This window comes from Megalops cyprinoides, chromosome 21 (genome assembly GCF_013368585.1).
Source record: "Megalops cyprinoides isolate fMegCyp1 chromosome 21, fMegCyp1.pri, whole genome shotgun sequence".
Classification (NCBI taxonomy): Eukaryota; Metazoa; Chordata; class Actinopteri; order Elopiformes; family Megalopidae; genus Megalops; species Megalops cyprinoides.
The window spans coordinates 25,833,070-25,860,557 of NC_050603.1; the positions used below are offsets into that span (position 1 = coordinate 25,833,070).

The 27,488-nt window shown below is 41.5% G+C and overlaps 1 protein-coding gene across 2 annotated transcripts in view; it reads left to right on the forward strand.

Moving 5' to 3' along the window:
- The first annotated feature begins 3,007 nt into the window (after window positions 1-3,007).
- csmd3b (CUB and Sushi multiple domains 3b) overlaps window positions 3,008-27,488 on the forward strand; it is a 523,594-nt gene continuing 499,113 nt past the window's right edge. For both annotated transcript variants that reach the window (XM_036516253.1, XM_036516254.1), the window contains exon 1: window positions 3,008-3,185. In XM_036516253.1, coding sequence (XP_036372146.1) covers window positions 3,008-3,185 — 178 coding nt within the window. The remainder of the gene's footprint in view (window positions 3,186-27,488) is intronic.

The window sequence follows — 27,488 nt, forward strand, 5'->3', positions numbered from 1 at the left end:
AAAGATCAGTCTGTTATTATGCCAGAGAAAGCATTTTAGAGCTGAGCATATGTACTGCATGAGAAAAAGTTTTGATTTTGTGAGATTGGTAATGCATTATTGATATTGCTATTGCTGTTTTATTTTAAAAGGCTTGTTTCTCATGGCCAGTGGAAATAATCAGATGTATCAGTCAGTTGTCACATATGCAACATATGCACATTTGGCAGATTGTACATAAAAATGATGATGTATGATGGGAGCACAACCTGACAATTGGCCAGCCCAACCATTGGCAATGCACACTACTGGGTAAGAGCAAAATGTCTCTCTGATGTTCCTTTCCTGGGGTATTGATCATCTTGAACTGAGTCTACCCTCAACCCTAGACCCTTGCACACTGTCTTACTAAGTATATAACATTACTTTTTTTGTAAATTCTAATTGAAGCAGAACATGTACTTTGAATACCAGCATGTTAACTATAATGGTGACCTAATATGATTTTAAATCACTAAATGCAAGCACACTTTTTGAAAATCATTTTAATCTCATCCATAAAGAGCATATCAGTATGACTCATAAGAAACTCCTAGCTGTTCATTGGCAGAGAGGCATACAGCATTGGCTGCAATGAGGAACACGTGCATATCCATGCAGTATTCACTGAAGCCACATGTGTGCGGAGTTCATTTGGAAATACCTGTGCAAACTGTATAAGGCCACCCTTGCTGTCAGTTTACAGGTTACATGTGCCTTTGTTTGAGATTAATGTGAACTATATTTATCCTTAGGGCTCCTAACTGTGCGTTGAAACCTCTGATTGCATAAAAACGATAACCCTACGTCTATGTAGCAAAGCTCAGCACTGCCTCAGCCTCTCAGTAACTGTCTTTACCAGGAATCTGTCTTTATAAATTACAAAGGACGATAGCCCATGCAGCTTTGCGAATGATAGAAGACTCAGTACAGACACACAGTGCGAGCAGTGTGCGCTGATTTGGTTAGGACGTGACTTTGAACTTTGCGCCTTTATTTTCAGATGTTCAGGGTTTTCACCACGGTTTCTCAGCGGGATGTGCCCCGTGAGTGCGTTTTATCAGCCACCACGTAATAATGGAGGCAAGCAGTCGAGTAAGTGAGATTACGTGTGCATGACGTCGGAATAAAGCTGGAAATGCAAACTCAGCTCACACACGGACCGTTTGTTTACATGGTATTTAGAATTCTTTCTTCACTCTCATCCTTAAAGCTCGAGGCCGTCATGTGTGTATCTCTACCGGTAAGGGAAAGCTGACTGGGTCACGGAGACAAACACACTCGCCCCCCCCCCCCCCCCCCCCCCCCCCCCTCCCCCAGCCTACTGAAAGGGTAGGAACAGTACTTAGTCAGCCATCGTTTATATTTTCGGCAATACTGTATGCACAATACCCGCTCTCGCGGGTGAAAGTGAAACACTGACGTTCAGCACCTTGGAGAGTTCTAGGAAGGCGCATTTCATGTCCCTCACAGCTGCCGGCCCATGCAAAGATACTCTTGGCCATGCAACTGGTGAAGTAAAAAAATGTCAAAGCGACTTTTGTGTTTATACCACTGTTATGATATTTTTGATATAGTATTTGAGGGGGAAAAAACTAAGAAAGGTCAAAACTGATTTTCGGACAGATGAGTGGATAAATGACGAATAAAATAAAATAAAACTGATAAATTGGATACTATATAACAATGTGTTCAGAGACAAAGAAACATCATCATCATCATCGTCGTCTTCTGATTTTGTTAGTCATGAATTTTAAAACATTAATGAATGAGGTGAAAGAAGGATGGGTGAGCAAAGTAACACCTCAGTTCAGTTCAATGCTTATAAGAATTTGCTTAATAATAATAATAATAATAATAAACAAATCCTAGGGTTATGTTTTAATTCTCTTAAAATGGAAACACTCCCTCTGGGGAAAAAGTGCGCACGTGTGGGTGTGTGTGTGCATGCCTGCCTGCGTGCGTGCGTGTGTGTGTGTGAAAGAGAGAAAGAGCATTCGTCCGTGCGCTTGTATGTGTGTGCGTGCCTGCGTGTATGTGTGTGTGTTCGTCGGCTGAGTCTCATGGTATAATGGTCATTGAGGAAACGAATGGGATCAAGGTTCCGTAGCCTGCAGATGGCAGAAGCGTCCTTCTACTGTGCAGCCTCAACTTTGGAGACATCTATTAAGCGTAAAGTTTAAATCACGACGAGAGGAATCCAATCCAGACGAATGCACTGTACCTACCTGATTAAGAAACGAGATATGATGCGCTAAAGAGCGCATTGGAATGTTTACCAAAAGTGCGTTGCGTTGACCGGAATACCAGATGATGTAGTAGTTGCATATACTGAACTACCGCCTAGCGACCGCCGTGATTTTCTACCTAACCTGACAATTCCATTGTACTGCATATTCTTAAGCAGGGAAATTACCGGATTTGTTTATTCGCAATCTCAGCAATCATTTTAACACTCAACACGACTTGTCAGTGTCTCTTGCCTTACAAATAGCACCTTCTGATTAACCCAGAATCACACTTTGAATATTGCGTATGAGACAACCGTAATTGCTGTTATACCACCCAAAACTGATAGCTTACACAAATAAAAGAGAACTTGAATTTGATAGACCACCCCTCCCGCCGCTCTACGACCTCTCGAGTCTGTTTATTCATCTGATGTGGATTCTCATTATTGATCTGCGAGGGGTTCGTCTTATTATTGGTGGGCATTTGCGTGATTTTCAGCGTAAATTGAAAATATTTTATCGAGGAAGTGAGGCAGTGAAAGCCGTAAAGAGAAATTAAACGACAGTCACCCAGCAGAAGAGGCACGCAGACTTGTGCCCCTGTTGTTGAGATGGTTGAGTCCTCGTCAAGGTTGCTGTGGTATCCGAGAACTACCGTTCACTTCGAGCTGTGACCGCATACCAGCCACAACGGCAAACACACTGCGCCTGACTGAGGAATAGCAGTTGAAAAAAATAATATCTAGCTTGATGTGAATATGAAAGCAAATATTAAAGAGGGGTTTTACGCCAAATCGACGGAATTCTCAGACGTTTTCAAAAGAGGATGTAACAAATGTGGTATAGTGGACTTTTTTCAAGCTAAAAAAATGAGGATTAAAACTGGAATTATATTTTGGAATCTCGTTTTTTTAATGATGATCACATGTGTGCGAGGTAAGTATTCCCTCTCGACTGCATCGTCGTAATGCGTGTCTTTTGACGTGTTTATAGAACAGGGTGATCTGTTTTGTATAGGAACATCCGGCTGTGCTGCAAAAATGCATGAAAATAGGCTAGAGTTAAGGGAATGCATTTACTTGCCTGGCTCGCCGTTCAATGCAGGCATTGAGCGGGAGCTCAATAAATATTCTTGCAGTATGCTCAAGCGGATACGTGAGTTGCTTCATATGCCTATTAACTAGTGAATTGTTCGAGAAGATCACCTCCTACAATGTCGGCGTTTCTGTATGTTCAGGAATGATTTTCAATTTCGATAATAACGGTTTTATAACAGCACAGTGTTTCTGAGGCGTTCTCCTGTCCGTTTTTATGATAGATATTTCTTCACAGCGGGTACATTTGCTTTAGCATTTTTTTTTAAAGACAAGGAATATTAGCAGGTTCGGATACTTTGATTGTAACGGAGCAGAATTGCCATGGACTTTCAAAGGAATCTGCTTTATGATTAGATGGGTTGAAACGTGACTTCATTCTGAGATTTATATGGTTTGCATAGGGAATGATTAAGACGGCAGAGATTGGAGATATACGCTATAACTGAAAAAAAACGAGGAATGTTTCAATTTCCGAACACGTTATGCAACTGCAGTAGAATGAGCAAAGGAGCATGGCAAATTTTATTTCAAAAGCATAACCTATATAAGACTAATACGCCTGAACCCCAAAGTGCATCTCGCAAACACAACGGGAGCTTCCCCATACAGAATCCATCCTTGTGCTGTGATTTCATCTTTTTAACTGTTGCGCGCACTCAAGACACGCGAAGGGGCTTCAGACAGGGGAAACCAATACTTTAATCATGACAATTCAAGGTGCAGTGTGTTACATTTCCATAAAGGTAATAAGAGAAAACGTTTGGTTTGCAGATAATTTCTACAGTCAGTGAAATCTTGCGGAAAGGGAGGCTGATATACATTATTCTCATGGACGGGGGTGCTACGCCAGTTTCCTATCCTTAAAAATATTGAACAAATATTCTAGGTGCCAGCGTTCGTAAATGGGGTATGTGCTGTGTGCCCAGTCGTAACATGTGCATGCTTATACTGGCATCACATACATATATTTGGTATATGGTTGTCCTGGATGGGGGGGGGAGGAAGGGGTTACTGTACATTAAAACAATATACAAATATTATTTGGACAGTATAGATATGTATATTTTCATTGCTTTCATAGTCATTACAGTTTGCGTACTGCCGTCGTAAGTGCAACTACAAGAAATAGGCTGGCAACGGTAGAATTTAAAAGGCGACGTCAATAGATGTATACCTTACGTCTTCTTGTGCTTGTTTCTTCATTTAGGGATGAGTTATTGTTAAAAGACATTCTGTTATTGAGTGTACTCAGATGTGGTTGTGCTGTTGTTTGCCAGGGTGCAGTGTTTTGTTTTCGCCACGATGAGGCGCGGGTCTGTACGGTACGTCCAGGGGTTCAGATTGTTTTCTTTTATTATTCCCTCCTTGACTGACAAAGAGGAAGATGTCGGGTCATGTTGAGTCCCACAATAAATATGCCAAAAGTTATTGAAGCATATTATTGCCTCCGCCAAATTATTCCCGAATTCAACGCTGATGAAGCCGCGAAGCTCAACAGGTTATGGGCCCAGGAGCAACTCGGGGAATAGTTGTTATGTTTAATCGCCGGTAGAAAGTCGCGACGGACAGCGTGCTAACGGCTAACGATAGCATCATGGAGGCACGAGGAACAAGCAGGTCGTCTCGACTCATGTTCGACGGAGATGAAACCAAGTATGAACTATGGGAGACTAAAGTGCTGGGACATTTGCATTTATTAGGATTAAAGAACACGGTTCTGAGAGAACCTAACGGCCAAGATGAGGTGGCGGCTGACGGTAAGAAGAATGCCGATGCGTACGCCGAGTTGATTCAACTTTTGGATGATAAAAGCCTCTCATTAATTATGAGAGAAGCGCCTGACAATGCAAGAAAAGCACTGAAAATTTTGAGGGAATATTATGCCGGGAAGGGGAAGCCCCGCATTATCAACCTTTACACCACGCTGACATCACTCCAAAAGACGAGCAGCGAGACGGTAACAGACTATATCATCAGGGCAGAGACCGCCATTACGGCGCTGCGCAACGCAGGAGAAACATTGGGAGATGGTCTGCTTATTGCTATGGTCTTAAAAGGGCTTCCAGAAAGTTTTAAGCCATTTGCAGTATATGTTGCAAATAATGAGGATAATGTAACATTTGCGGAATTCAAAACAAAACTACGCAGTTTTGAAGCCACAGAGAAGCTAACAGCAGCGGAGTCCAGTGACAATGTGATGAAGACCGTGGCGAGAGCCGGACGGAGGCCCGCCAAGTCAAGTGCACGGGACAGGAATAATGAAGATGCGGACATTGTATGTTTCAAGTGTGGCATGAAGGGTCACCGAGCGAGAGCATGCCGACGAAAGACATGGTGCAGTCACTGTAGGAGTGACACCCACGGCGATGCCACTTGTAGACGCAAAAATAAACAAGATGGAGCGAGGAAAGCCGCAGATGAGAGCTGCAACGGATCCGGGGTAACAGATACAAAGGATTATGCCTTCAAGATCAAGGACCCAGACATCGGGGATCAGCAGCCAGCGCGCAGCATCAATGAGAAGGGCTTGATGGTTGATACTGGAGCTACATCCCACATCGTTAATGATATAGCCAAGTTTAAAAGCTTTGACGACAAGTTCAAGCCGGAGACGCACTGTGTGGAGCTGGCAGACGGCACTCAGTGCATAGGCGTAGCTCAACGTAAGGGAAATGCAGAGGTGCTCCTGATAGACAGTACAGGACAACGACGCAGAGCAACACTGAGAGACGCGTTGTTTATACCGTCTTACCCCCAAGACATTTTTTCGGTGAAGTCAGCCACCGAGAATGGAGCAACGGTCACATTTAAACAAGGACGGAACACACTGACACATAAAGACGGTACCAGGTTCAACATTCATGTGTATGGCAAGTTGTATTATTTGCACACTGAGGTTGAAGATAGTGACAAGTGCAATACTTGTCACGACATGCGGACATGGCATGAAATATTAGGCCACTGCAACTATGAAGATGTAATGAGATTAAAAAATGTAGTTGATGGTATGCATTTTAAGGGGAAGGCTGTTAAGCCTGATCAAGAGTGTGAGGTATGTATTCAGGGAAAGTTTGTTCAAACCCGAAGTAGAGATCCTGATATAAGAGCAAAGGCTCCCTTACAGATGGTGCACACAGACCTAGCAGGTCCAGTAGCTAATGAGTCTATTGATGGGTACAAATATGTGCAGTCATTCACAGATGATTATTCAAGTGCAGTGTTTGTATACTTTCTTAAGACAAAAAGTGATACAGTGCAGGCAACTGAAAAATTCCTAGCAGATACTGCCCCTTATGGAAAGGTTAAATGTATTAGATCTGACAATGGCACAGAGTTTATGTGCAGGGACTTCCAGACTCTGTTAAGGAAGAATGGCATCAAACACGAGACATCAGCTCCGTATTCACCCCACCAAAATGGTACTGCTGAAAGGGGCTGGCGTACTCTTTTTGAAATGGGCAGATGTATGCTAGTTGAAAGTCAGCTACCCAAATGTCTCTGGAACTACGCTGTTCAAACAGCAGCTGTAGTACGAAACAGATGCTTTAATAAGCGAACAGGGAAGACCCCTTACGAGATGCTGACAGATAAAAAGCCAAATTTGTCCAAAATGCAGAAATTTGGATCTGTGTGTTACACATACAAAACGAACAAGGGAAAGCTTGATTCCAGATGTGACCAGGGATTTTTTGTCGGTTACGACAAGAACAGCCCTGCTTATTTGGTTTACTATCCTGACACTGAGAAGATTCAAAAACACAGGCTTGTTAAATTTGTGAGCAAGGTAAATGTAGAAAAGCAAACACAGACAGTCGAAACAGAACCAAATGATGATGAGGACAGAGTGAGACATTCTGAAACAGATAAAGTCACACAGGAGGTTAATGAGAGTAAGGAGTCAAGAGTGAGAAACAAAAATCCACAAGACAATACATCTGATGAGCGTGACAAAGAAAAGTCAATTGAGGAAGGTAGTGAATCTGCCAATGGGAGGTATCCTATAAGAGAGAGGAGGAAACCAGGTCATTTAAGGGATTTTGTAACAGACAACAGTGATAGTGATGGAATAAAAATTACTATGGATTACTGTTACAGGGCAGTGTGTGGTGTCCCACATACATTCAAGGAAGCTATGGAGTCCCCTAACTCAAAACAATGGGTTAAAGCGATGGACGAAGAAATTCAATCATTAAAAGAAAACAACACATTTACTCTAACTACTCTGCCAGAGGGCAAGAAAACAGTGGGGGGTAAATGGGTTTATTCTGTTAAGAGTGACATTGAGGGTAAAGAAAAGCACAAAGCAAGGTTTGTAGCAAAGGGTTACAGTCAGAAGATGGGGATCGATTATGGTGAAACTTTCTCCCCAACAGCAAATCTGACAAGTGTTAGGGTATTGCTACAAAAAGCAGCACAGGAGAACCTGCTAATCCACCAAATGGATGTGAAAACAGCTTACCTACACGCTCCCATTGATTATGAGATCTACATAGATCAACCAGAAGGTTATGAAGAAGGGGAAGGTCTGGTGTGTAAGCTGGAAAAATCTCTATATGGTCTAAAGCAATCAGGCCGAAATTGGAATAGGATTCTACATGACTGTCTAACTGAAAATGATTTCACACAAAATCCAGCGGACCACTGTGTCTATACCAAATGGACAAAACATGGGAAGGTGATGATGATAATCTGGGTGGATGATTTGATAATTGCCGCCAGCAGTGAAGAAGTAATGATGGAGGTAAAAGAGATGCTTTCAGAAAAATTTAAGATGAAAGATTTAGGTAGGCTTAACCATTTTCTTGGTATTGATTTCTCTCAGTCTGATGGATGTGTGAAGATGTCACAAGAGAAATATGTCAACAGGATACTGGAGAAGTTTAATATGGAAAACTGTAAACCTAGAGAAACTCCTTGTGATCAGAAACTATGTTACACAGAGGATGCTGTTAAGATGTGTGATGTTAAAATGTACAGAGAGGCTGTAGGAAGCCTTATCTATTTAATGACATGTACACGTCCAGATTTAAGTTTTGTGGTAAGCAAGCTATCACAATATTTCTGTGAACCAACAGAAGAACAGTGGGTAACTGTGAAGCATGTGCTAAGATACCTCAGAGGTACTACAAACAGTGAGTTGTGTTTCAGAAGAAATGACAGTGAGGCGTTAGGCCTAGTTGCCTATAGTGACGCAGACTGGGCAGCTGATACCACTGATAGACGTAGCACTACAGGTTACTGTGTAAGTCTAAGCAAGAACAGTTCTCTAGTTTCATGGAAAACTAAGAAACAGCCTACAGTAGCGCTCTCAACCTGTGAGGCAGAATATATGGCTCTGGCCTCTACTATACAAGAGTGTATATACCTAGAGCAGCTATTGGAAAGTATTGATGACTACAAATACACAAAAACATTGGTGTATGAGGATAACCAGGGAACAATCGCCTTAGCCAAAAACCCTGTGAGCAGACAAAGGTGCAAACATGTGGACATTAAATATCACTTCATAAGGTCCATGGTAAATGAGGGAAAAGTGACCCTGGTATATTGCACTACTGAAGAGATGGTTGCAGATGTTATGACCAAACCTGTTACCAAATCAAAACTGAAAAAGTTTGCAAGTATTATGTTTGGTGTCTAAAAGTGTAAAAGAGGTCCACATTTGTATTGTATCCTATTGTATGTAATTTTTGTTTGAATTTCTGTAATCTGAGTACAAGTGGGGGTGTTAAAAGACATTCTGTTATTGAGTGTACTCAGATGTGGTTGTGCTGTTGTTTGCCAGGGTGCAGTGTTTTGTTTTCGCCACGATGAGGCGCGGGTCTGTACGGTACGTCCAGGGGTTCAGATTGTTTTCTTTTATTATTCCCTCCTTGACTGACAAAGAGGAAGATGTCGGGTCATGTTGAGTCCCACAATAAATATGCCAAAAGTTATTGAAGCATATTATTGCCTCCGCCAAATTATTCCCGAATTCAACGCTGATGAAGCCGCGAAGCTCAACAGTTATTTTCATCTTTGCCTATTCAGTATTATGTAAGTCTGTTTAAACACCCTCATATCCTGGTTACCCAGGGATAAATAAGGAGCGTTGATGCTCAAGTCTGAGACCCATATATCAATGTCGTTTATATTTACTCATTGTTTTTTTTAATGCAGTTCATTTAATTAGCACACAGAAGGAATGCTCTTCTTATTGGTTCGTCACTGGAATAAAGTAAGCAGCGGGCAGTAGTCGTTCATGCTTGCTGATAACCTGACGCGTGGTGGCGGTGTGAACAGATACCGATGATAATTAATTCCATCAGGCAGTTCCCCGCCTTACCTTTATATATATTAATATATAATATATAATGTGGAGACAGAAGCAGATATATATCGTCATATAGTGTGGAATTTCCATATTTCACAATCACGTGCAGCGTTTCCTAATATATGGACCAGTGTGAACGGTTTTAGCACAATGCGGGTAAAGTCGCGCTAAACTGCATCTGCACAAAGATCAGAGTTAAAACCGTGAAGAAACGGAAGCTTCCTTTGCGATGGTATAGGGGTGTAAATTGCTGCTTTCCTTTTAAAGCTAAGAGTTGTGTTGATTATTCTTATTGGCTGTCACTATTTTGAGACATGAAAAGTAAGAAAATCCTTTAAAAGCGCAGCGCACTTGCATGATTCGCGTCCTTCAACATATAGCAATGGTTCTGTAACGATTTGAATTGATCTGCATGAAAGGAGGGTGAGCTGGGTCGCTGCCCCGCGATAGTTTGTCCTGTGCCTAAACGTGGCAGTCGAGAGATACATTTAATTCTTGGGTTTATAGTATGTAAAGATTAACTGATTCAATCATTTGCTTGATATAATATGTGATTCTGTAGGGGTTTCCTCAGACATTAAATCGACTACTTCTAATACCTTTACCAACAGTATTGCTAAAAAGTAGAGTTGAATTTTTAATCAAAAGATTTGTCTGTATTGTAAAATGTGAATTCAGTAATCCACCTCCCACTGTCCTCTTAGGACACTTGAATTTGGAGTTTATTGTGTGCCATTACAGTACATAGTTGCCATTTATGCTCTTATCCAGAGCGACTTACATAAATTACAATTTTTACATGTTATCCACTTATAAAGGTGGATATTCAATGAGGCAATTGTGGGTTAAGTGCCTTGCCCAAGGGTGCAACAGCAGTGCCCCAGTGGCAAACCGAACCAGCAATCTTTCAGTTATGAGCCCTGTTCCTTACCACTATGCCTGCCAGTCTTGACATTAGTTTGAGGTTTTATCATGGTGTGACGTCTGTTTTCATTTCTACGTGTTTGCAAATTTCAGAATTTGTTCAAAGCACCACTGTTGGCCACAGCCAAGCTTCACCAAGCTAAGGACCCTGCTTTGACTATCTGTGGCTGCTTTATCAGTTCCCAGCATGCTGTGTCCCACGCACTCGTTGTGAAACATAAAGCTGCTAAAAATGGTGTGTGTCAGGACACAGCTACTGACCTTAAGCTACTAGCCTCAGATTTCGATTTCTGCCTGAAAATGAGTGTGTTTGAAATTTTTTTATTTTATTTTTGGTATTGACATTTTTCACCTGCCAATCGAAAGAAAAGCTTTCAGCTCCCATGTTTTAAAATGCTTTAAGGAGAATACACAAACTGCCTGACAAGTGAGCTTGTATGACTATTCGTAGACATCTAAAATATTTTAAAAAAGCATAATAATAATAATCTTCATGCGTATGTGATGTGTTAGGGGGCAAAAAAACAAAAACAAATAATACACAATACCATGAAATTAAAAGTAAGATTCTGGAAGGGAACAATTATTTTTGCATTTTATAAGAAATCGATGAATATTCTCTACATGTATAGCAGCTAGCTACTTCACATGCCAAATAAGCTCAAGTATGAGGGAGCCGTTATTTCACCTAATTTAACTTTTATCAGGATTGCAAATGTTCAGACATATCAATTTCAATAGATATATGAAAGTCCCAAACCAGTGAGAATTCTTTACTCTTGTTATTGTTATTATTTAATCTGAATAGCACTGCAGAGAGCAAATTCATATGGCTCACGCATGATACATTTAATTCCATAAACCATGTGACTAAAATAAGTTTGCGGTGTATGGAATGGTGCCTTCCCTTCCTCTTGTGAAAGAGAGCTTTTAATCTCATTGAGTTGAGTAGGCTGTGACAGGCAGGTGCAAAGCACAGTCATTATAATTCCCAGATGTATGCAGTCAAATAGATTTTTGCCAACTGTTGCCTTGAGCTGACTTTCAAAGGCTCTGAGATACATGGAGAAGTGTGTGTGTGCGTGCATACGTGTGTGTGTGTGTGTGTGTGTGTGTGTGTGTGTGTGTGTGTAGACATTTGTTTTCATGACAAACACTTTCAGCTGAGTAACACTTTCCCTAGGGGTTGGCATATACATTGGCTTGTGTTATGTCTCCGAGAAAATCGAGCTACCTTGCCTACTTTGATCCAATTACAGAATCCTTTTAGGTTTGCTCTTTGAGAGAGAGAGAGGCACATGAAGGGGTTTGAGATGTTTCTCCATAGAGCTTGTAAGGAAAATTGTGAAAATGCAGACTCTAATTCAAACAGTTAAACAGCACATGCTTATAACCTGCAGCGACTACTCTGATGACAAGCAATATATGGTCTTCTGCATACTGTCAACATAAAATGAACTGGATAGTGGTGTAGCTCATTTTTAACTTTGAATTATGCATGAGACTAACACAGGCTGTTGTGCATAAGTGAATGTATTGTTTATGCATCATCTTAAATTTGAAGAATTATAAAATTACCTTCCACATTCTCCGAGCAGGAGCAGGAGCAGGAGGCCTGCATGTCATTCTAGCCCTAAATAAACATGAGCATGCATTTGCTAGGGTAGTATCATTGAAGAACCTTCAGGGCTGGTCCTACAGGGGCTGTTGCTAGTAGGGTGTTATCGATCACCATTAACACATGCATACAAAAACTAGACATACTTCATTCTGATTATTTAAGCCTGGTTACTACTTGGCACCCTCAGAAACTTTAAATAATGTGTGCTCCCATCTCAGCTGGAAAAAAGCAGAACTTAATTTAACAATTGACTTTTCTTAGAAGTATCTTATGCATGGGGACTCATAAAACATCCAGGGAACGATTTGCGGGCCTGTGCTAGACAGAGGGCCTTTCGAGAAAGCTGTTGCCCAGGTTTTTTTGTGGTGTTCAAAGGCTGTTCTGCTCCTTTCCCTTAAAAGTTAAACTCCCACTGGCCAATTCAGCAAGTGGTAACTTACATGTCAGGGGTCTCCTAAGTGGGATTGGTTGAAGCCTTATGAAATGTTCTAACTTGAACATTAAAGAGGAGATGTGCAGTCTGTAGCCTTGGTTCACTAAAGGCCTGTTTCCATTGGAACGGGGCCGGGCCGTGTACAGGGCCGACCCCCTCCTCGGTCCTTTCAGCCGTTGTGTCTCCATTAGGAGAGTAAAGACCCCGGCTGGACCCACTGGCCTTTGGTATTGACGTAATCATTCTTCGACAGTTTCGATGCGACATCAACATAAACACCGAGTAGGCGCGAAAAACAAACTAGAAATGGAGCTTCTGGACGTCTTGTTGTGTTAACGTCATCGCCTGCCTACAGCATATCCAATCAGCGTTGAGTCAACACCACGCCCCACTCAGCACTTTTTCAGGGTACCCCAAGTACCTACCCCAAGGCAGGGTCTTGCCTCAGCCCCGTAAAGGTTCCTGAAAACTCTCGTGCCACCGGCCCCGGCTCCATAAAACTACCGCGGCCCCGTTCCAATGGAAACAGGCCTTAAGGGATTCACTCTTGGCTTGCTGTATCAGCCACAATCCCTGTCAACCACATTTACATACTGAAAAAAGACATTTTGATCAATTGCAAAAATTCATTCAATTAATTGCTTTAAATTGATGTTAAAGTCAATGAGGTTTAGGTCGATTTTTATCTCTGTAACATGAGTGAAATGCTTAATCATTGATGAAAACCTGTTGAATAGAAATGTCTGAGTCTGTAACATTCGAAATAACTAAAAACACATCATTTCAGCTATGCATTAATTCAGAAATATCATCTCACATATGTGCATGTCCTGCTAGAAGATTGCATCTGTGCTGGTGGGCTGTAGCTTGCAAATGAAAAGGAAATTAACAAAGTACCACTCCGCAGTTACCCGATAAGATGACTGGATGAACCACAGGTGACGGGGCTTCCATGGTGGAGCATCTCACCACGTTAATCTGAAGGAATTTATCCATTCTGAGGTTGTTGAATAATTTAGACCCGGACAAGAGGAACCTTTGTTCGCCTTTGTGGTGGTCAGATATTCTTGTATTTGAGAGTGCTAGTAATGTTGTCGGATAACAGTTTCATTTTACGCTACAGGATTCAGGTACTAACCAAGGTATCCTCCAAGCTCATTCAGATTTTATGTGTCACTTTTGAGCTCCTTCTGACTGCTGCCTCCTTCATCATGCATAATTGTCACCTTATTTTTATAGGGGAAAGACTCCACAAAGCTAGTTTCATTTCAGTTAAAGAACAAAACTGAATAGGTTGTCATCGCCATAGCATGGGACATTCACTTGCATACATGCTCCAATGTCTGGATGGCTAATTGGTTGGTGGAATTGCATTGCAAAGTGAATTTAACTTTTATGCACTGGCAACAGAAGTAACCTTGGATAATGTAGTACAACTGTTGAGATTTCTCCACCTTTCTTTAAGTCAGTGCAAGGCATTTCTTATGTATGACAGGCTTTGTAAGCATTTGTGAAATTGGTTACGCTCCAGATGGGCGAAACTGTTTCCTCATCAAAATAAGCTTTCCAACATTTCCCTACAAAGAAATACATTCCCAGAGCTGTGTAATCTCTACAAATGAACAACTCACTGGAAGCAAGTTGCTTATTTTGTTAAGTTAAATTAGGAACACTTAAAAATGGAGAAACATTGGCTACACATAGACGAGGGCCAGCACTTCATTTCTACTTCATGGAGTCAGGTAATATAGCTGCTTTCAAAACCTCTTGTTACCTCCACTGAATGTTTGGAACTTGAAATACAAGTATATGAGTACATTATTGGATAGTGTGCGAGGAATGTAATCCTCATTGTCCCCATAAAGATGTAAAGTGCAGAGTGTAAGCAACTCACCAGTGCTGGGGAAAGTGTCGGAGGGGATGTGCTCCACAGCTGCATCTTTTCTTTTGATCAATTTATCGGAGGCTCTGCTGTGAGGGTTGTGGACAGCACCTCTCGTCCAGAATGGTTTTGCTACAGTCATTTACCAATTCACCTCTCTGGGAGAGCTGCGGAATTACAATACGTCTGCTCCACTCCGGCTCTGCCATCAGTCCTGGCATTTTTGCATTCAGAGCGCAAATTGAGGTGCATTCAGATTCCGATGGTATGCGCGGGAAGTCTCACACAGACTTTGCACGGCTCGGCAAAGCATACAGAATGGACTCTAAACTAAATGTCACCTTTCCATTTGCATTAATTCCTTTTGTGCGGCTCCAGTAAGGCCAGGGCTATGGTGGAGATGATAAAAGGAAGATTCCATCCAATAACAGTCCTCTGTAGGTGCATCTAAGTGATTATCTCTGCGGACATAATGGGGGACACCCTGACACTGCACTCCTTGTCTCGGAATTCTTATTTTCAGTTTGATTAAGATGTTTAATAATGTGCGGTACTTTAGTTTTCTCTTTCTTTTTTCCAAGCACATTTTCTTGATTGCTTTCCAGTGTATTGCTTTGCGAAAATTGTTACTTACTCAAGCAATGTTTTTTATAGCCTTACCCATTGAGTTATTTTGCTGTAATTTATGAAAGGCACATTCATTTTCTTTGTATGCACGGTATATGTCAGGGCTCATGTGCTTCTAATGAACTGTGATGAACAGGTATTAGGTGGACTAAAGTTGGTGGGCATCCACATCTTATGATCAATGAAGAAGTTTAATACTGTGAATCTCACATCTTTGGCTCAGATAATTAGTCCACTCATCTTCTGAAGTGTTGCTGTGTGTCTGTGTGTTTCTGGACCACAATGGCCAAGGCTCTGATTGGGGTATTAGTGTGCTGCTCTTTACCAGAACCTGTCCCCAACTACTGCACAGCCCAGTACTTTAGGTTATGCCAGTGACCATCCTAGCTTTGGAGCTAGATAGGATGTACACAAACACCTTGTGATCATCCTAGCTTTGGTGCTAAATAGAGATGTTCCCTCTGATCATCCCTGCTTTTGGACTAAAGGGGGATGTGCACAAATGCCTTATGATTATTCTAGCTTTGGTCCTAAAGGGAATGTGCACACTTTGTGATTAGCCAGTTTTGGTGCTACATTGGGATGTGCACAAATACGATTTTCCCAGCTTTGATGGAAAAAAAGGACTTGATGGTTCAACACAAACACCTATCTTGGTTGTGTGGCCATTGGTACAGTCAGGCCACAGGCCTAGCTGAAGAGCTGTGATAAAAAAATGTATATTGTAAAAGTTAAAATCCTGCTAGCAGTCAAAAACCAGTACAGCGATCAAGATTAACAGGAGGAGGGGAAATTGCCTCTCACCTTGAACTGGACAACAGGGGTGTGTGGGCAGGCAGTATGATGTCTTTTCAGAAAACCTTTGTACACTGTCAGTGATGCATTTTATTTTTATTTTGCAGGAGAGAACTGTTCTCGACCTTGGTCAGAAGTGCTGGGGCACTCTTTAAAAAGTGGTTTTGGGCGGTTCTCTTTCCAAGAAAAGTTCCAGATTTTGCCATTTTCATAGCAATTGTTTGCTCACCTTGCTTTATTTATTTATAGTTTTGCATTGGTTTTTTCTCCTGTCACAGCAGGGTGAAATATATTTAGACAGTATACAACGAAAGAGCACCAAGGTGTGCACACAGTGGATATAAAAGAATGTGCGCGCTATAAATCCTAGCAGTAAATGTCCCCGCTTCCTGAAGTGTATCCAAAAGCCCTAAACGCAGCTGGCTGGAGTGCTCAGGGGGCAAGGGCGCATGTTCCCTGCTCTGGCAGTGGGCACAGCTGCCGGCTTCAGGGTCGTGTTGAGCACAGTTGACGTTGCGGCCTTTGATGAATCAAGTCCGACATTTCAGGGCAGTCCTTGCAGCACAGGATATTGGTTTTGACCATTTGCAGCCATTTGTGTGTAACAAGGCCAGTGTATGTGTGTGTAAGTGTGTGTGTGTGTGTGTGTGTGTGTGTGTGTGTATGTGTGTGTGTGTGTGTAGCTGGTACAGATATTCCTGGTACTTGGTAATTTTGCACTGGCCAAACATCTATATACAGCACTTTTGTGTGTTTATATATAATCAGGTAGACATTAATTTTAATATGTTTAAATTTATATATGATTTCAGTACTGTAGAAATAAAAGCACCGTGGCAGAACAACATGAGGAGACGCTTAAATGTGCACAGACTGAAGCCACCAGACATGTAGTCTGTGTGCACCAAGAGCTATATATATATATATATATATATATATATATATGTATGTATATATAATGTGTGTGTGTGTATGGTATGTTTATTTTTACAGTAGTGAAATCATCTATTCATGACAGCACTAATGAGCCCATAGGGAAATGTACATTGTGGGAGAAAGGTTTTTTTAGTCCTTTGAAAGACATGTGTCCTGCTATAGGGAGTAAAACAGAGGTCAGGTTTCTAGAAATGATGGCAGTTTTGGCTATCCACATTTCCGGTGCAGTTTTTGGTCTGTGGGGGCTCCCAAGTGGCTTGATCGGCTATGTGTTTGTCTTGAGAGCAAGCTGAACTCGATCCCTGGTTCGATCCCTGCCATGTTATCAGCTGATGATGACCGAGCCCACAGGGGAGGAACAATTTGGCTTCTTCCTGCTGGGGATAGGGTTAGGTGGAGGGTAGATAGGGGTAGACCACGGTTTTGGAATGTCACTGTTCTCAGACACCATGTGGCTTATCAAGCACATGTAAGTTGCTCAGATGACACAGTAGAGTAGTGTCTATCCACCAACCGGCACCCACTATGCTGTGATACACTATGGGACATGCTGTATGAATAGTTAGTACTTAGCTGCATGCTAATGTGTATCAGGATTGCAGGATCATTGTTACAGGATCACAATACATTATTACAGTCATTCAACATGTGCACTATGTCATAGTATTCTCTACATGCAGTGTTGCAAAAGGAGGGAGCCTTCAAGCAGATGCACAGGAAGCTGTGGATTTTTTCAATAAGCCATCGATATCTATAAAAATAAAGGGAACTACAGGTGTCATGAAATTGCAAATGAACACTTTTCTTCAAAAAATCCTAAGTGTCCCATGAGGCAAAAATAATCTATTTGATGCCAAAGAGTTTGTGAGATGAGAAAGTGTCAATAACAATGTCAGTCAGGAGGTCTGACATTAATTTGTCTGTTTCAAATCTTGTCTGTTTCAAATCTTGAGCAAAATCTGAAGTGAAATAAAACATTTTTAATTGTAAGAGGAGCGAAGGTTAGAAATCCCTCTAATTACCAAGGGATTTGACATTTTCCATGATCCAAGCAAGTTTGTTAGAATAATTACCCTACTGTGCATTGAGAAACGGATGGTTGTGATATTGGTTTCTTACGATATGGATAAAATAATTTTGACTAAGAACCCTTTAAGCTAGATCGATTCATTTTATGAGCTGACCTTCAGTGGTGTTCAGTAGTTCCTAAAAAAAGTCCAAATAATAATTAGGAATTAAAAAGGTGATTATTCCATCCTTGAAACCACGCCCTTTATGTAATCTGCTTTCTGTGGCTCGAAACAAGGGGAAGGGTAAAGACACAATGTCCTGTACAAACATTTCCTGCAAGAGGAAAGCCACACAACAGCAACAGCCACCAATTATAAGTTCTATTTCAGTTTACCAGCACTGGCTAGCAAAAGTGGGTAACATAAGAACAGCACTACTGAAAATGCACTTAAACTAGTTGGAGCAGTAAACTGAAGGCATGCTCCACTTTGCCATTTATGGACACAGTGATGTCTCTCATTTATGCTCTTGTGAAAGTGATCAAAAAAAGAGACGCTCTGCATGCGACACATCAGCTGTGTGTAGGCACGTGCTGGCATGAGCTGGTTGCATTTTGTGGAAGATGGCAGGGCTTCTGCCAGGTGTGGTGTGGTAGCCTGGTGAGTCACAGACCATCCCTTCTCTGTGGTTGCCATGATGACATGTGATTGCCGTGAGATTTTATGCTTAGTCATGTTGGTGCTCAAAGCTCTGGCTACCTCTAACAGAAAATCAGTATTGCGTGCTTTAACATGGTCAGTCTCTTGATAACTTTAGAATGTCAATTGAATATCAATCTATTGCTTGTGGTTAAGAAAAAGAGATTGATGAAATTAAAAGGATTTATGGAACCAGCACTATCCCTATTCTAGCTCCCTGAAGGTAACTGCAAATTTCATTATGTGACAGCAGAATTAATTGAAGGCAGGAGAAGCATGCACTTTATGCCTTGTATGCAAGGGATGCGCACCACTAATTACCACTTTGCTAAGCACGCTCAAGCCTGAAGGCATGTGACAAAGCTGGTGTCTCATCACTGCCTTGCTGACATGATTAGAGTATTTGAGGAAAATTGCAGTGTTGAGGGAGGTGAATCAACACATTACATCAGAATAGCTGCATTCATTTCTACTCTCATGCTCCTTGATAGGTGTGTCACTTAAAGCACACACCTACAGGTTAATTCCACTTTAGCAGTTCCCTTACACCCCCTATCACTGTGGAGGGCACATAACTAGAAAGCATCTCAGTCTTTAATATGCTTTCAAAGAAAATAACAGGAGGAGAAAAGTTAATTTGTACATGATTTTATGCCAGGTAGCATCCAATTCATGTTGTCATTGTAATGGGTGTAGTCTGCATTGTGTCTTTTTACTAGATGTTACGTGGGTCAGCGAGCAAGTGAGTGTCGAACCAAGGTTCCCGTTGCTCACAGCTAAACCCTACAGGAAGTGTTGTTACCAGTTGAGCTAAAGGCAATTTGCCCCTAACTGTCAGGGCACAGGTATGGACTCAAACACAGACCAGGCGTGTACAGCTTCCAAGGGGTTTTATTGGAATCACAGGGAAAGTTTGTGGTGGTGGTACAGGCAGGGTGAAAAAACCAGGAAGGCAGTCCAAGGCAGAAACGAACCAGGATCAGAGATCAAAGACAGGAACAGGCTGGGTCAAAACCGGGTAGACAGACAGATCAGGCAACCAAGGCAGGACAGCAAGCAGGGGCAAGGTAGGAAGTCAGGCAGATGTCGGTACGGGAACAACAACATGAGTAACAAGGCGGGAACATAACAGAAAACACTGAGACAAACTGGCAACAAGACAGAGACAAGCAGGGAATATGAAGGGCTGGGCTGACGAGGAGATGGGATGCAGGTGGGCAGGCAGGCAGGTGGCAGTGATCAGGAAATCAGGTGGGCGGGGACAGGACGGAGAGCGGGGCAGGGCCGGAACACATGGGAACTGTAAACAAAAGCACATGAACGACACTGACAGACAGAGAAACACAAAAACAACAGCTAGAGGGCCAAAGTACTGACACTAACTCTATCGGCAACAACACTAGCTAACCAAGTGTCAGGGAGTGATGTAACCACTGAAGCTGCTGTGCTACCTGTGACCTGCTATCTTGCTGGCTTTATGCGGGGCTCACACTGCCTACTCATTTCAGCTCTGTTACACCATTAATCATTAAATATTTTTCTTTATAAACTTTTGCTGAATATCTTTTGTATGATTACCTAAGGTTAAATGAGGCTTGCCATCTGTTTTTTGCACTTCTGCCTGAGGCAGAATGACCAATTTATGAGTGACAACAAAGTGCCTCCTTCAGGACCATGTAATGTGTTTTATTACCTATTTATTACTAAATACCCGGTGTCTGTTCTTTAACAGAGGGCAGAGAGATTTTGCTTGGATATTCAAATCCCCAGAGCCTGAAATGGTCCCTTTTTTGATTTGACCTTAACTTTGCATAACAAATTTATGTAAGTGTGACTTTTAAGTTACTTTCACAGAAATATGGAGTTTTTCATGTAAATAAGAAAGTGGGGGTAAATAAAGTACAGGGAATTCTGTCCTAAAATTCTATTCAAAGTTAAGGACAAGTGGGTATTTTACAGATTTTAATAGGCAGCCAGAAACAAGACAGTATTGTTCAAAGAGGCAGGTATGAACTGGACATTTTCAATTTCGTATTTCTGTACCTGTAAAGTTATCTTTTCATTTTCTTTTCTTACAACACCCCCCAAGATAAGATTCTCTCCTCTGAAAGGTGATGTGGCAGCCTTTTTTATTTATGCCATCAGTTTGTGACAGCTATCAGGAATGGTATGCGAAGATGTAACGCATTGGTGTGGATTCTGGATGGAGGCTTCAGGCATGTTGTGTCACTATGCAGCATTGGGGATTTTAGACTCTTTTGAGCACCCCTAAATTTCATCTCTGCACCCCTAAAAAAACTCATGTTACTTAATAGTAATTCATTAAAAGTATTACTTTTGTCAATTAAAATATCATATATAGAACAATATTAATGTTTTAATTGTTATCCAGTGAAATGAGTGATTTAGCAGGGGGGTTGAACACTTTTGCAAGGCACTGTATGCATGTCACATTCTCACTAGGGGCTGAGCCCCCCTAAAGGTCTGATCCTAGAATCGCCCCTGCTATGCAGTAAATTACTGTGGCAGTTTTAGCACTGTGGGCAAGGGGATTGGGAGCCTGTACATAACATGATCCAAAACGGACAGGTGCGCAAAGTGGCCACCGCCCAAAACTGGTTGTCACTCATGCCCCTCATGACACTGATGCCCCTGCCATCGTGTGCCACAGGTCACCCTTTCGCATGTTGAGGGGAATTGCTTGTTACGCCTCCCATGCCCCCAACTGTAAAACAAGACCTTACCATAACCAGAATTTGATGCTTAAAAGTAGCAGGAGAGACCTTCTGTGTTGATGGTCCCTGAATGCAGACAATAGAGTAAGCTCTACACAGGGGGATTTGTGTTTAAAATAAAGTGGGAGGCTCTGTGTTGCCTTATTTAGGTAATGGTGTGTTACACTCCTGGTTGTATAACACTTCTACTGTACTGTGCATAGGGCCATCTGGCATAATGAATGAATGATAACAAATATAATAATTGTGGGTAAAAATTGATTGGTGAACAACCTTGCTTTTCTGTGTAATAGTGAATTGTGTAAGCCAGTATTCCTTCTGGGTGCCATTTTTTCCCATGTTGTCCACTGCAGAGAAAATAAAGAGGAAACTTTTGTAAGACCTTGAGCAGCTACAGCAAAGCAGGGCTGGTGCATGGAGGTGCACTGTCATTACATGTAGTGGCCTCTGTCAATCATTTACTTCCTCTTTTACTTCCTCTACTGTTCCTGTCCATAAGGGATTGGTCCCTTGGTACCCCAAAACATAATAAAGTGGGGTGCCTTTTTTACTTAACTCAGTTACTGAGTTACTGCCATTGCTTGTTCAGGTTTTCCTCATTTGTCCCTTTTGTGTATAGATAGGCAGCTTTACTCATGCAATTAGTATGTGACATGTTACCTGAAGTACACATTAGTATGTTGGAACTGTGTGATTTGTGTGGCTCCCACCCCCACTGCTATACATTAATCTTATCCCAACTCTAATACAATCATTTAGACATATGTTCAAGCGCTATGTATAAATTTCTTTCCAAAAAAAAAATAGTCATAGTAGTAGTAATATGTATATATATTAAGCTTGTTCAGAAAAGCCTTCCTTGTTTCTAATTACCCTTCACTGTGAGATCCTTGATGCCTGTACCACTTTAATGTCAAATATTAAGTTGCTGGACCATCGTTAAGCGGTGGAATGGAGGTTATGTCCCAGCTTTAAGCCCAAATGTCAGTCATACAGTGACAAAGACACTAAAGTCTGCTTTAAACTCTCTCTTCTTTCAGGGCTTCCGAACATACAACAAAATATATCATTACATTCAGCATTTCTGGAGGGATTTTTTTAAACTCTCTTCTAAAATGTCAAGTGTCTCAGCTGGAGATGTTGCTCTTTGCCCTTGCAGTTTTTTTTTTCAAATGCTACCACAGAGGGAATTCTGTTATTTTACATGCCTGGGGAGTCTCTGTCTAGGCTGGTATTGATCCATGTTCTTGGCATAATGACTGTGTCATGCTGCATTGCTCTCATGTCAGACATTGCATGCCTTTTGCACTTCATCAACTCTCATTTTGCCTGCTGACTTTTTTCATCTGAAATCTATTAATTAATATAAAATGTCTTGGTGCAATGTAATCTGGAGTCCTGGAGATTATCACACCTTGATGACCACGGAAGTTTAACTAGGTGTAATTGGACCTTGCTAAAGTAGTTATGCTTGTTACATAATGCATTTGCTCTGTAATAGGTGAAAAGCCAAATGATGGTTTCTCCTATTGAATTAGACCCTGATGTTTTTTTCATGCACTGCAATGAATTTAAAAGGGGGGAGATGAGGGGAGTTGTAAGGTAAATAGCACAGACAAGATTGTGGTGTGTCAAAGTCAAGATGGGTCTAATTACTGTTAGTGGCAGCTGAGGGTTGTTTGTGAAGGTGCACCTCAGCATCCTGAATAAGGCAGCTCATAGCCAAAAACAATTTTCCTGATCACCTGTGCATTTCCCATGGTCTGTCTGTTTTCATTAACAGGACAATGGAGGCCAGCATAGCCCTGCTTACCAGCCGTATTCCAGACCTGGCAACACCAATGGTGACAACTGCTCTCTGAACTGAGATAATATATGCACAAAGGTTGAGCAGTAAAATGCAGCAGGTGTTCCACCCACTAAATTGACATGCATTACATAAGGGAAGCAAGAAATACCTATCTTACGTAAGAAGCACCTGGCTGATGGAAATCCATCCAACGCACCACCTGTAATGTCACACAACACATTATGTGACATTACAATATTTAATTTACTTAACAATCTATCCACCCCTATCTCTGGTGGAACAAAGCCAATGCTTTGTCTAAAGTTGGCCACATTAATTACTGTAATAAAGTGCACACTAGGAAAGTCCACCTATTAACAGAACATGTTTAGACTGCATACTCATTTTCATAATGATTTCCAGTATGAGCTGGTGCTTACAATAGCAAATTATGACTTACAGAAGTGTTGCCAGGGTATTATAGGGGCTACATATATACTTTCAGAGAGACATGCTCAGTTTTGATTGCCTCAGTGCAATCAGCAAAATAAGTGATTACAGACAAACTGGAAAGCCTTAAGGAACTCTGGGAAGAACTGGGTATGCAAGAAAGGTGTGGAGCCTCTGACACTTATTATGATTCTGTCAAGGTGGGGAAACCCCTCTCAAATGGTGTCTTTATAAATATATTCAACATCTTCTGAACATATTTTAGAGCAAAGGCAACCTGCAGTTCATCCTCAGTCCTGAAATGAAGCTTCCTTGAGGCACTGCTGTCCAAACAAAATCCATGCGAGGCATTTAAAAAGATGAGAAGCGGATAATGAAACAGAAATGGAAACACATACCAATTGATCTGCATTTTCAGGTGAGATGCTTAAACCTGCTCTGAAGAGATCCTATGGTATGCATTGCATAGACCAGATGGCTCTCTGGAGTCCTGACAAATTTCCCAGCTTGGCTCTCTCAGTTTGGCCACGTAACAAACTCCCACTTTAGTTGGACGATTAATCCCTCCCTCCACATCTCAGCTGATGTGTAGTGAATGTTTTGGTGCAGAATTGGCGTGAATTCATGACAAAGGTGGTCTACACAATGGTAGTGGTTGATCAGAGTTCCCCCCACCCTATTTCACTATAAAGTTCTTTAGATCAATTTAAGCCATAAAGGTCTGATTGCCTTTATTTCTCATGATCTCCCTGTGTTACTTCAGTCTACATGGTAAGGAAAGGGCTGTCACCTGTCATATGTCCAACAATGCCATCTTTGAGGATAACACAGGATTGGCAGAGAGGCCGAAGACAAGGAGGGCCACTGCGTTCTAGATTGCAGTCATTAAGATGCTTTTACTCAAACCCCCTTTTCCTCGAAGACACATATTCATCTCAAAGCACAGAGAGCTATACTTAAGCCTTTTATCTGCAGCCAATTAGAGGCAAATCGATAAAGTGAATGGTATCACTTTGTACAAGGAGGCAGGAGTTATTCCAATTGAAATCACAGATGAAGGGAGTCTTCTTTGTCTTCATGGAAATATGTTTTAGCATTTTTATTGCTAAAAAATAGCACAAAATGCAAATGAGGGGTCAGACTGAATAAAAATCAAGTTAAACACTGGTCATCTTAAGTCCCTAGGGAGTAACGCCACTGTCTGATAGAGAGAATGTAAAATAGGGGAAATAAATACATGCAAAATGTATATTCAGCTGGGTGCCTTTTTCACAAGATGGACTCAAAGCAAACAAAATGAGATCACTAGAATCTAACTAATGATGCAGTTGTAACTTCAGTGAATGAACAGTCTCGTAGATGAGTGTGTGTGTGTGTGTTTACTTACGTGTAGGATATGGTAAAAGTGCAGCCACGCTAGCGGATGTTTAGGGAGCACACTGTAAGCCGAGGAAATCATAATTGCAGTAATTCATGCATCCCCCTTGCAATTGGTATTCAGCCCCACAGACTCCATTAACTACCTCACCTCAGACCTAACAGACGTACTGTGTGAAAACACTTCCAAGTGTCTTCCAAGTTATGCGATGAAAAAGTATGTCTTGTGGTATCCTATATTGCCTGGCCCCACCCACTGCATGATGGGAAGGTTCTGCCTTCTAACTGTATTTAGGATATAAAAGTGCATTCAAGCCTTTGTAATTACATTTCCAGCAGTCAAGTCTAAATATCATATAATTTATACAAAGACATTAGTTACTGGATTACTGGGGGTATCATTGAGTCAGCAGAGCACTATGGATGCAGAGGAGGAGGGGTGATGTGCGGAAAATGACATCTAACGAAGCTGACACTTTCCGTTGTTTTCAGAAGTACGTAGCACATTGCATTATGCTGGTCTGTAGAGGGCATTTTAAACCAAAGGTAGGTGGCGTGTTACTTGCTTACTAAGAAGAGCGGACCTGCCTTGCTATATATCTCGCAAAAGTCTGATTTGCTACATTCTGTTACTTAGGATTAACAACTTTGAAATGGATACTGGTAGGGCTGGGTATTGGCACAGATGCCCCGATTCAATTCGATTCCAATTCACAAGCTAATGGTTCGATTCAATGCGATTCGATTCAATAGGAATGAGATATAAAATACTATATCACAGCTTTCCATATTTGGAGAGATGTTTAAAAAGCTCTAAAGGGAACACAAATTTACAAATGCAGAGTCACTGGAAACAAATTGTGAAAACCACTAAAGAAAACGCCAAAGGCTTGTACAGTCATGCGCTGCTTAATGTCCATTCGGACAACGTCCGTTCGCATATATGTCCGTAGTCCCATAAGGCTATAATAAAGTTTAAATATCCTGATCGCAGAACGGGACGCAACCGGACTTAGTGAAGGCAACACTTCCCGCATGCAGCACGTGTATCTCATGTGTCATGGAAATAAAGCGATTGCGCTGCCAGGCGTATAGTCGTAGCCTACAGTAGCTACATAGTATACCATATAATACATATGTCTTGATAGTCATAATAAACACCTATGCTATTGTCTTATGTACGTACTGTAGCCTACTATACTTTCTATCGTTGTTTTAATGTGAACTTTGCATACTTACAATTAAAAGGTTTATCGTATAACAGTGTATGCTTCGACTCCTAAGCATTAGTATCCAATCTCGTGCCTATTCCATATAGGTTTGCTACGTATATAGTATGGTGTTCGCACAACCTCCAAATCACATAACGTCCTATTTCACAGAAAGTATCGTGGACGTTAAGCGACGCATGGCTGTGTACCAAAATCTTTTTTATTTGAGGAACACATGAGTATAGTTCCTTAAAAACAAAACCAACCTGCATCATTGCCTACTTATTAATGACACGAAGCAGCAATGTTTGCATTAGTAAGCTTAGGGAAAGCTGGTTTGTAAGGTACTGTAACTACAATGACTGACAAAATGTAGCTGACTGCCAGTAGCAACTAGCTAGCTAGCTAACTAGCAAATGAATATGAACAACTTTCTCTTGAATTGCGCTAAATTACATTGCATTCGTGAGCAAGTGTTGCTGTTCAGTTTAGCTAGCTAGCTAGGTAGTAGCTGTGCACTGTAACTTAACTTAAAGTTAAAGCTAAAAAGCTGTGACTGCAGTGCACATATATATATATATGAATATGTATCCCAGGCATCTCCACGATTTCGGACACCCTTCTCCACGCATCTTTTTTTTTTTTTTTTTTTTTTCTCTGTACGTATCAAGAGACAAATTGTAGAGTATGGGGAAACCCGAGACTGCCACGATAAGCTTCTCCTCCATGTTTGACTGGAACCAAAATGTTGGATCATTTGTTTCAGCAACGCGTCACGCTGCCTTCACTCCGTAGTCGCCGTGTCGCATCGCTCAGCATTTGCATAAAACAGACCTCGAGTCTAGTCTATTTTAGCCCCACCTAGTTGGCTTTGCAACGGCGACTTGTCTCTTGTCGCTGTAAATCGCCAACTTTCATTGAAAATGAATGGCAACCGGTCGCTTTGTCTCTCTCCTGTGTCGTCCGTGTGACCGTGGGGTTAGCCATGGTGAACACTGAGAGGTCGCATCACAGTAAAAAATTGTTGTAACAGGTTTTCCTCTATGTGTTCGCAGGTCATTAAACGTTCAAAGTTAAACAATAGAGCGACATTTACATGTATTCATTTAGCAGACACTTTTATCCAAGGCAACTTACATGGGTTACAGTTCTTTACAATGTTATTCATTTATACAGCCGGATATTTACTGAGGCAACTGTGGGTTAAGTACCTTGCCCAAGGGTACAGCAGCAGTGTCCCAGCGGGGATTGAACCAGCAACCTTTCGGTTACGAGTCATGCTCCTTAACCATTATGCTACACTGCCGCCCATCTAATGGGGGACAACAACGACTAGTATT